The sequence below is a fragment of the Berghia stephanieae genome, chromosome 12, assembly GCF_034508935.2.
Source record: "Berghia stephanieae isolate SIO BIC M18660-M18661 chromosome 12, UCSD_Bste_1.3, whole genome shotgun sequence".
NCBI lineage: Eukaryota > Metazoa > Mollusca > Gastropoda > Nudibranchia > Aeolidiidae > Berghia > Berghia stephanieae.
Genome location: NC_088371.1, coordinates 28,555,176 through 28,566,977, shown reverse-complemented (window position 1 = coordinate 28,566,977; position 11,802 = coordinate 28,555,176). Strand labels below are relative to the sequence as shown.

At 35.7% G+C, this 11,802-nt stretch overlaps 2 protein-coding genes across 2 annotated transcripts; both read right to left on the bottom strand.

Annotated features, from left to right (window-relative positions):
* Positions 1 to 2,370: 2,370 nt before the first annotated feature.
* LOC144957615 (uncharacterized) lies at positions 2,371 to 4,068 on the bottom strand. Its single transcript, XM_078888959.1, has one exon. It carries the CDS (start codon positions 4,066 to 4,068, stop codon positions 2,371 to 2,373), a length of 1,698 nt encoding a protein of 565 aa, XP_078745085.1.
* Positions 4,069 to 8,301: 4,233 nt separating this feature from the next.
* LOC144957614 (uncharacterized) lies at positions 8,302 to 9,999 on the bottom strand. Its single transcript, XM_078888958.1, has one exon. The coding sequence runs from the start codon at positions 9,997 to 9,999 to the stop codon at positions 8,302 to 8,304; it is 1,698 nt and encodes a 565-aa protein (XP_078745084.1).
* Positions 10,000 to 11,802: the final 1,803 nt, after the last annotated feature.

Sequence of the window (11,802 nt, the reverse complement as noted above, 5' to 3'; positions counted from 1 at the left end):
TAAAGGGTTTAAATCTGACTCATGAATGAACAGAACACACAATACATATATAATTAATAATGATGACAATAATAATAATAATAATAATAATAATAATAATAATAATAATAATAATAATAATAATAATAATAATATAATAAAATAATAATAATAATAATAATAATAATAATAATAATAATAATAATAATAATAAAATAATAATAATAATAATATAATGATAATATAATAATAATAATAATAATAATAATAATAATAATAAATAATAATAATAATAAATATAATAATAATAATAATAATAATAATAATAATAATAATAATAATAATAATAATAATAATAATAATAATAATAATAATAATATAATAATAATAATAATAATATAATAATAATAATAATAATAATAATAATAATAATAATAATAAGAACAATAGTATAATATCAACATTAAAGCATATTACAAGCAAATAAAATTATTAAAACAAAAGTTAAAAAAATATCAATAGACAGAAGGAATTAAAAAAATTTTGAGGAAAAAAAGAAAAAAAAAGTTATCCCTACCGGGATTTGAACTCTCGAACCTTAAGCTCAGAGTCAAACAGCTTATATCCACCAAGCCATGGTGTCACTGAACATTTAGAGACATTTAATCATGTCTAATTAGACATTTAAAAATGTATTTGAATGCCACTCTTACTTTGATATTTTGAACTATGTTAATTGCACAATAGCAGAAATTTAAAAATTACGATCAAAATATTTTTACAACTTTGAATCGGGCTGTCAGTTACTGCACGTGTTCAATCTGGAAGTAGGTCAGCAGTTTATTTACATTCAACCGAGATTGTCGCACTTTTCACTCTCTCTATAAAAAAGAGTTCCTTGTGGATACTGAATAGTGGAAAAGCACTATTCAGTATCTGATACTGAATAACCACTTCGTTTTTAAAAATTGTTATTGCAAGCTAAAGTAATGCTTGCGTGTTTTTCGAGAGGGATTGGTTTTATAAAACAGCCGAGTTTTGATTTTCTAGAGTTAAATTTAGTATGATAAATATAGAGAAATATGAAAATTGTGACAACATGCCCCTTTAGTTTAGTGATAGGAAAACATCCGGTTTCACGCTAAAAGTAGTCACCAATGGGAATCCAGGGATGGAGCATCAGGTTAATAATTTGGTTAGATCTCTCTTTTTTCAACTAAAAAATATTGCTTCCATTAGACGGTTCATATCTGAGGATGTGACCAAACATTTGGTTGTGTCCCTCGTACTATTGAAATTTGATTATTGTAATGCTCTGTTGTTTGGCGTTTCGCAATATAATCTGAGACGTCTTCAGATTGTTCAAAACAGCGCTGCCAGACTAGTATTCATGAGGCGTAGGTGCGATCCTGCCAGACTTCTGCTTCATGACCTGCATTGGCTACCTAATGAGAAAAGGATTAAATTCAAAGTTTATGTTTTAGTGTATCGTTGTCTTGAAATACTCCCCTTCCTACCTTTCGAAACTAATTGAAAGATATTCAAAACCCGCCCCTTACGTTCGGCCAGTGATTCCACCAAACTAGTTGTCCTTCGAATGCGGAAAAATGCTGGAATGAGATCCTTTTCTCATTTCAAACCCTCTGTTTGTAACGCCTTAGCAGAGAGCATTCATGAAAAAGAATCATTGTCTAATTTTAAACGTTCACTTAAAATATACCTGTTTCGTTTTTAGAAGATGGTATGAGAAGCAAGATAGGTCTGCTTTGTGTTGAGTGCTGTTTGTGTGTCTGTGTGTGTGAGCTTGTGTGTGTTTCCTCCGTCCCCCCCCACCCCCTCTCCCCCCCCCCCCGCCCCTCCCCATACCATTGATTGTGTAGATAGATCTGTTTGTTTTGGCGGAAAGTCATTTTCTATTATCTAGCCTCCTGATCAAAGAGTAGCAAGTCGTGATTGTTACCTTCTACTTATAGCTATTAAAACCGTGACCTGTTGTGCCTTTTGGATCTGAAAGATTGTATTTTAGTTTAATTCAACGAACGCCTTTAGGAAAGCATCGCAAGACGAGGAGGAGAGCGACAAATCCAGCAAATGCTGTGACAGAAAACAGTGTGGACAATGTGACGTTTTTCAAAAAGAGTTGCAAAATCATTGGTATTCCCAAATGAATGACAGCCAGTCCATTTTTCACTGTTTCCTCCCCTCCCCCTGCCCACCATTGATTAGGTAGCTGGGTCTGTTTGATTTGGCGGAAAGTACTTTTCTATAATCTAGCATCCTATACAAAGAGTTACAAATAGAAATTGTTACCTTCTAATTATAGCTATTAAAACCGAGACAAAACTCCGGCCCTCTTGCCTTCTGGATCTGAGAACTGCTTTTTAGTTTAATTCAACGAACGCCTTTGGGAAAGCACAGCAGGACGAGGAGGAGAGCGACAAATCCAGCAGATGCCGTGACAGAAAACAGTGTGGACCATGTCAGGTTTTCCAGAAAGAGTTGCAATATCACTGGTATTCCCAAATGAACGGCGGCCAGTCCAAGCGATTGCAACCCATAAGCTTTTCCAAAATTCTTTTCTCCGAAGACTTCTAGTGCTAAAATTGGGGTAATCAATGGATAAGAATTGACTGAACACCATAGAACATACACAACAACACAATACAACCAGCGATTAACTTTGGCTGTAAAATACAGCCAGGAGAATATGGATGACGCAAGAGTTAATTCTACAACCAAAGCGTTTTTCACCCCGAATCTGTCCACGAAGTATCCCCAAAATGGTCGAAATATAAAAAGACTAATGGACATTACGGTGGCTAGATTAGTTAGAAAATGGTCATCATCTATCCATATTTGGGCAAAGAGTTTGTAGTATTTCAACGTGAGGATGTACTGAAAAGCGAATATACCGAGTATCAATAAAGAGATATTGAATGCTTTTGATTTTAATAATTCTGTGTACGTAACTTTCTGTGATGCATCTTCGTCAGGTTTATCGGCGTAAACTGCAATCCGTGACGAGTTCTTTTGAGGTGATGTCTCTAAATACTCTTCTGAGGTAGATTTGCTGTTTGCTCCTGGCATGTTACAATGGTCCAAATAATCAGTGTTTAACAGTGTGGGAGTTGTTGATTCTTCAATGTCGTTTTCATTGAGGTTGATTTGATCTGAATTAGGAATATAACCTGATGGATGAGCATCGCATGTGTTATAGGTTTGCACCAAATCACCTTCCTGTAACAAGTTGGTTGGTGTTGTTTCACTTTCTTTATATCTTGTTCCAGTGTTATTGATACGACTTGTAACCTCTTTAAATTCTCCCTCTTTATTTTCTCGAATCAAAATGCAACCCGCGAAAAGGATCGCACTGCTAATCAAACCAACGTACAAGAAAGAATACGGAACTCGTTCAAGAATATGATCTTGGTTAAAATACTGTAAATTAGAAGTATGTACATTCGAACGTTCATCACTTGGATTGATTATCCATGTTACAATATAGTTCATCACAAAACCATAGATAGCCGATGCAGTCCTGATAAAGGATGTAGCAAAGCCTTTATTGTTGTCCAACCATGGGTACGTTAGTTCAAGAGCTTCGAGGCCCAGTATACCTCTAGCAGTACCACAGAACATTCCAAGAGTAAGTGTAAGAGCAAAAACTGATTTTTTAATCGTGAAATAACTGAGGAGCATACCAAAGATGTACAGGCTTGATGCCAAAATGCACACTAATCGTCTTGGTATGCGCTCGGGCAGGAGGGAAGCGAGTAAACATCCTAACCCGAAAGTTGCAAGGTATAGTGAAATGATCCAAGAGGACTCCGATGCTGTGCTAGAATCGACGTATTCCTTGATGTAGGATGTTGTGTACACGGTTAGATTTCCTAAAGTTAGAGTTATACCGTTGCAGGAGTGCATCAAGACGGAAGAAAGCACAGATATCCGTTGTTGGGTTTTGCGTTCACGAAAGTAAGCTTTTAAACGGGAACTGCAAGGGCTGCACTTGCTTTCTTGTTTTCCCAACGAAAATATTGACGTCTTTTTTGATAACTGAACCATTCGGCTGATCAAGTTACTGCTCATTATAGAAATTTTATAATTTTTTATTCACTTAAAAAAGAATTCAAAATTTAATGTTATTCAGATTATTTTCACAAAACCGATTCAGATATTTTTCTTATCAAGAACACCGATATGAGTCATTGTAATGTTAAAAAGAAAATCGGGATTTCAGAAGATCTGGACATAATATATCTGTACAACTATTAGAGTTCCACTGGCAGTTTCCATCCATGAATTTATGTCATAATCCAGTCTCTTGCCTATCGAATAAATACAATACCATAGTTACATAGTTACTTTGTAGCATTCGCTCTTTCAAATTTTAGAATTATATTCTATCATTCAAGAATAGGTTCACGGACTCACACAAAATCCTACTCAGTGACAATTATATTTCAAAGAGTGATGTAAAAACGTGACCGAGCAAAATGAATAGATTAGAAATTGAACCCAATAAAGCAATAAAAGCCCATCGGATTTGGAAATGTTTGCACAGCTGGAGAAATGGGTATTAAACAAAAAACTTAAGCGCCAATCTGACATGAAAATGTAATAAAATTTGACACGGATCGTTAAGCCATTACAATTTAATCCCTATGAGGATATGGTATCTGTGGACAATCTCAAATTATATCATGAACATCACCGTGTCTCTACAATAAATACTAGGTCACTCTTCGAATCTGTAATTTATTACGATTGATCTTGCATTAAAATACATAATACTCGTCTTGTTACTGTTGTTAAATCGATTATTCAGTAAAATATAATAGTCACCATCATCATATTACGAAGCATTCAGAGTTAGACCATATGCGATGATTGATGGACCGGAGTGACTTCTTTTAATAGTAGTCAGTGTCGGTGGCGGTCGAGATCTACGAGTACAGGTGGACGGGCGATGACCACTGACGGTCGGTATTGCGTGTTGTTTTCGTTCGCCCCGCTACTGCGACGGTAGTAAGAATTAAAAGAACATACAGAACATACATAAAAATCCCAGTTATTGTTATATAAACAATTATTAGTATTAAAATAGATGTTTGTTAGACACAGGGTGACGAAAATTTATAGGAAGATCAGGTAAAAATAATATGTTATCGTGATGTGGTGTCTAGATAAATGAACATGGTGAAATTTAAAGTTTTCCATATTTATCACAGGCTTGGAATCAGTGACACCGTCCTTCAATGGTTTAAGTTATATCTAAGTAATAGACCACAATCTGTCTTGATTGATGGTAAACAGTCAATTGATTTACTCTTGAACTTCGGTGTCCCACAAGGTTAGGTCCTAGGCCCAGTGCTCTCTCCTCTGTACACTTTGCCCCTTGGGCGAGCCATTGAGTCCCATGGAGTGAATTATCACATGTATGCCGATGATACGCAGCTGTATGTGTATGTTGCCCGTCTCGCATGCATGTGGCTTCGCACCACGTGGAACATTGTTGTGCATCCATTGGGCATTGGATCATGGACTAAAACTGAATGAAGAAAAAACTGAAATATTATTATATGGTACACCCAAATGTTAGGAAGACTGGTGTACATAGTATGTCTATTTTAAACAGCCACGTCTCCTGACAGATAGAGCAAAGAATCTTGTTTTTGTGCTGGACGACTCTTTAAGGCTGGAACACCATATTAACCTAATGGTGAGGACCATGAATTTTGAATTAAACAGATTGCAAAGAATGAAACGGTTTCTCCCATCCAACCAGCTTAAAGCAATTGTCTGCGGTCCCATTCTTTCACTGTTGGTGGGCCTTCCTGAAAAGAACGTTGATAAACTCCAAAAGGTACAGAACAGGGCGGCAAGAATGGTTATGGGCATTAGTCGACACGAGAAAACAAGTGTAAAACCTATGCTTAGAACAAGTAACTAGAGGTGCCTAAATGAGTCAATAAAATGAGGTAACGATAAAGGGTTTAAATCTGACTCATGAATGAACAGAACACACAATACATATATAATTAATAATGATGACAATAATAATAATAATAATAATAATAATAATAATAATAATAATAATAATAATAATAATAATAATAATAATAATAATAATGATAATAATAATAATAATAATAATAATAATAATAATAATAATAATAATAATAATAATAATAATGATAATATAATAATAATAATAATAATAATAATAATAATAATAATAATAATAATAATAATAATAATAATAATAATAATAATAATAATAATAATAATATAATAATAATATAATAATAATAATAATAATAATAATAATAATAATAATAATAATAATAATAAAATAATATAATAAAAAGAACAATAGTATAATATCAACATTAAAGCATATTACAAGCAAATAAAATTATTAAAACAAAAGTTAAAAAAATATCAATAGACAGAAGGAATTAAAAAAATTTTGAGGAAAAAAAGAAAATAAAAAGTTATCCCTACCGGGATTTGAACTCTCGAACCTTAAGCTCAGAGTCAAACAGCTTATATCCACCAAGCCATGGTGTCACTGAACATTTAGAGACATTTAATCATGTCTAATTAGACATTTAAAAATGTATTTGAATGCCACTCTTACTTTGATATTTTGAACTATGTTAATTGCACAATAGCAGAAATTTAAAAATTACGATCAAAATATTTTTACAACTTTGAATCGGGCTGTCAGTTACTGCACGTGTTCAATCTGGAAGTAGGTCAGCAGTTTATTTACATTCAACCGAGATTGTCGCACTTTTCACTCTCTCTATAAAAAAGAGTTCCTTGTGGATACTGAATAGTGGAAAAGCACTATTCAGTATCTGATACTGAATAACCACTTCGTTTTTAAAAAATTGTTATTGCAAGCTAAAGTAATGCTTGCGTGTTTTTCGAGAGGGATTGGTTTTATAAAACAGCCGAGTTTTGATTTTCTAGAGTTAAATTTAGTATGATAAATATAGAGAAATATGAAAATTGTGACAACATGCCCCTTTAGTTTAGTGATAGGAAAACATCCGGTTTCACGCTAAAAGTAGTCACCAATGGGAATCCAGGGATGGAGCATCAGGTTAATAATTTGGTTAGATCTCTCTTTTTTCAACTAAAAAATATTGCTTCCATTAGACGGTTCATATCTGAGGATGTGACCAAACATTTGGTTGTGTCCCTCGTACTATTGAAATTTGATTATTGTAATGCTCTGTTGTTTGGCGTTTCGCAATATAATCTGAGACGTCTTCAGATTGTTCAAAACAGCGCTGCCAGACTAGTATTCATGAGGCGTAGGTGCGATCCTGCCAGACTTCTGCTTCATGACCTGCATTGGCTACCTAATGAGAAAAGGATTAAATTCAAAGTTTATGTTTTAGTGTATCGTTGTCTTGAAATACTCCCCTTCCTACCTTTCGAAACTAATTGAAAGATATTCAAAACCCGCCCCTTACGTTCGGCCAGTGATTCCACCAAACTAGTTGTCCTTCGAATGCGGAAAAATGCTGGAATGAGATCCTTTTCTCATTTCAAACCCTCTGTTTGTAACGCCTTAGCAGAGAGCATTCATGAAAAAGAATCATTGTCTAATTTTAAACGTTCACTTAAAATATACCTGTTTCGTTTTTAGAAGATGGTATGAGAAGCAAGATAGGTCTGCTTTGTGTTGAGTGCTGTTTGTGTGTCTGTGTGTGTGAGCTTGTGTGTGTTTCCTCCGTCCCCCCCCCACCCCCTCTCCCCCCCCCCCCCCCCTCCCCATACCATTGATTGTGTAGATAGATCTGTTTGTTTTGGCGGAAAGTCATTTTCTATTATCTAGCCTCCTGATCAAAGAGTAGCAAGTCGTGATTGTTACCTTCTACTTATAGCTATTAAAACCGTGACCTGTTGTGCCTTTTGGATCTGAAAGATTGTATTTTAGTTTAATTCAACGAACGCCTTTAGGAAAGCATCGCAAGACGAGGAGGAGAGCGACAAATCCAGCAAATGCTGTGACAGAAAACAGTGTGGACAATGTGACGTTTTTCAAAAAGAGTTGCAAAATCATTGGTATTCCCAAATGAATGACAGCCAGTCCATTTTTCACTGTTTCCTCCCCTCCCCCTGCCCACCATTGATTAGGTAGCTGGGTCTGTTTGATTTGGCGGAAAGTACTTTTCTATAATCTAGCATCCTATACAAAGAGTTACAAATAGAAATTGTTACCTTCTAATTATAGCTATTAAAACCGAGACAAAACTCCGGCCCTCTTGCCTTCTGGATCTGAGAACTGCTTTTTAGTTTAATTCAACTAACGCCTTTGGGAAAGCACAGCAGGACGAGGAGGAGAGCGACAAATCCAGCAGATGCCGTGACAGAAAACAGTGTGGACCATGTCAGGTTTTCCAGAAAGAGTTGCAATATCACTGGTATTCCCAAATGAACGGCGGCCAGTCCAAGCGATTGCAACCCATAAGCTTTTCCAAAATTCTTTTCTCCGAAGACTTCTAGTGCTAAAATTGGGGTAATCAATGGATAAGAATTGACTGAACACCATAGAACATACACAACAACACAATACAACCAGCGATTAACTTTGGCTGTAAAATACAGCCAGGAGAATATGGATGACGCAAGAGTTAATTCTACAACCAAAGCGTTTTTCACCCCGAATCTGTCCACGAAGTATCCCCAAAATGGTCGAAATATAAAAAGACTAATGGACATTACGGTGGCTAGATTAGTTAGAAAATGGTCATCATCTATCCATATTTGGGCAAAGAGTTTGTAGTATTTCAACGTGAGGATGTACTGAAAAGCGAATATACCGAGTATCAATAAAGAGATATTGAATGCTTTTGATTTTAATAATTCTGTGTACGTAACTTTCTGTGATGCATCTTCGTCAGGTTTATCGGCGTAAACTGCAATCCGTGACGAGTTCTTTTGAGGTGATGTCTCTAAATACTCTTCTGAGGTAGATTTGCTGTTTGCTCCTGGCATGTTACAATGGTCCAAATAATCAGTGTTTAACAGTGTGGGAGTTGTTGATTCTTCAATGTCGTTTTCATTGAGGTTGATTTGATCTGAATTAGGAATATAACCTGATGGATGAGCATCGCATGTGTTATAGGTTTGCACCAAATCACCTTCCTGTAACAAGTTGGTTGGTGTTGTTTCACTTTCTTTATATCTTGTTCCAGTGTTATTGATACGACTTGTAACCTCTTTAAATTCTCCCTCTTTATTTTCTCGAATCAAAATGCAACCCGCGAAAAGGATCGCACTGCTAATCAAACCAACGTACAAGAAAGAATACGGAACTCGTTCAAGAATATGATCTTGGTTAAAATACTGTAAATTAGAAGTATGTACATTCGAACGTTCATCACTTGGATTGATTATCCATGTTACAATATAGTTCATCACAAAACCATAGATAGCCGATGCAGTCCTGATAAAGGATGTAGCAAAGCCTTTATTGTTGTCCAACCATGGGTACGTTAGTTCAAGAGCTTCGAGGCCCAGTATACCTCCAGCAGTACCACAGAACATTCCAAGAGTAAGTGTAAGAGCAAAAACTGATTTTTTAATCGTGAAATAACTGAGGAGCATACCAAAGATGTACAGGCTTGATGCCAAAATGCACACTAATCGTCTTGGTATGCGCTCGGGCAGGAGGGAAGCGAGTAAACATCCTAACCCGAAAGTTGCAAGGTATAGTGAAATGATCCAAGAGGACTCCGATGCTGTGCTAGAATCGACGTATTCCTTGATGTAGGATGTTGTGTACACGGTTAGATTTCCTAAAGTTAGAGTTATACCGTTGCAGGAGTGCATCAAGACGGAAGAAAGCACAGATATCCGTTGTTGGGTTTTGCGTTCACGAAAGTAATCTTTTAAACGGGAACTGCAAGGGCTGCACTTGCTTTCTTGTTTTCCCAACGAAAATATTGACGTCTTTTTTGATAACTGAACCATTCGGCTGATCAAGTTACTGCTCATTATAGAAATTTTATAATTTTTTATTCACTTAAAAAAGAATTCAAAATTTAATGTTATTCAGATTATTTTCACAAAACCGATTCAGATATTTTTCTTATCAAGAACACCGATATGAGTCATTGTAATGTTAAAAAGAAAATCGGGATTTCAGAAGATCTGGACATAATATATCTGTACAACTATTAGAGTTCCACTGGCAGTTTCCATCCATGAATTTATGTCATAATCCAGTCTCTTGCCTATCGAATAAATACAATACCATAGTTACATAGTTACTTTGTAGCATTCGCTCTTTCAAATTTTAGAATTATATTCTATCATTCAAGAATAGGTTCACGGACTCACACAAAATCCTACTCAGTGACAATTATATTTCAAAGAGTGATGTAAAAACGTGACCGAGCAAAATGAATAGATTAGAAATTGAACCCAATAAAGCAATAAAAGCCCATCGGATTTGGAAATGTTTGCACAGCTGGAGAAATGGGTATTAAACAAAAAACTTAAGCGCCAATCTGACATGAAAATGTAATAAAATTTGACACGGATCGTTAAGCCATTACAATTTAATCCCTATGAGGATATGGTATCTGTGGACAATCTCAAATTATATCATGAACATCACCGTGTCTCTACAATAAATACTAGGTCACTCTTCGAATCTGTAATTTATTACGATTGATCTTGCATTAAAATACATAATACTCGTCTTGTTACTGTTGTTAAATCGATTATTCAGTAAAATATAATAGTCACCATCATCATATTACGAAGCATTCAGAGTTAGACCATATGCGATGATTGATGGACCGGAGTGACTTCTTTTAATAGTAGTCAGTGTCGGTGGCGGTCGAGATCTACGAGTACAGGTGGACGGGCGATGACCACTGACGGTCGGTATTGCGTGTTGTTTTCGTTCGCCCCGCTACTGCGACGGTAGTAAGAATTAAAAGAACATACAGAACATACATAAAAATCCCAGTTATTGTTATATAAACAATTATTAGTATTAAAATAGATGTTTGTTAGACACAGGGTGACGAAAATTTATAGGAAGATCAGGTAAAAATAATATGTTATCGTGATGTGGTGTCTAGATAAATGAACATGGTGAAATTTAAAGTTTTCCATATTTATCACAGGCTTGGAATCAGTGACACCGTCCTTCAATGGTTTAAGTTATATCTAAGTAATAGACCACAATCTGTCTTGATTGATGGTAAACAGTCAATTGATTTACTCTTGAACTTCGGTGTCCCACAAGGTTAGGTCCTAGGCCCAGTGCTCTATCCTCTGTACACTATGCCCCTTGGGCGAGCCATTGAGTCCCATGGAGTGAATTATCACATGTATGCCGATGATACGCAGCTGTATGTGTATGTTGCCCGTCTCGCATGCATGTGGCTTCGCTCCACGTGGAACATTGTTGTGCATCCATTGGGCATTGGATCATGGACTAAAACTGAATGAAGAAAAAACTGAAATATTATTATATGGTACACCCAAATGTTAGGAAGACTGGTGTACATAGTATGTCTATTTTAAACAGCCACGTCTCCTGACAGATAGAGCAAAGAATCTTGTTTTTGTGCTGGACGACTCTTTAAGGCTGGAACACCATATTAACCTAATGGTGAGGACCATGAATTTTGAATTAAACAGATTGCAAAGAATGAAACGGTTTCTCCCATCCAACCAGCTTAAAGCAATTGTCTGCGGTCCCATTCTTTCACTGTTGGTGGGCCTTCCTGAAAAGAACGTTGATAAACTCCAAAAGGTACAGAACAGGGCGGCAAGAATGGT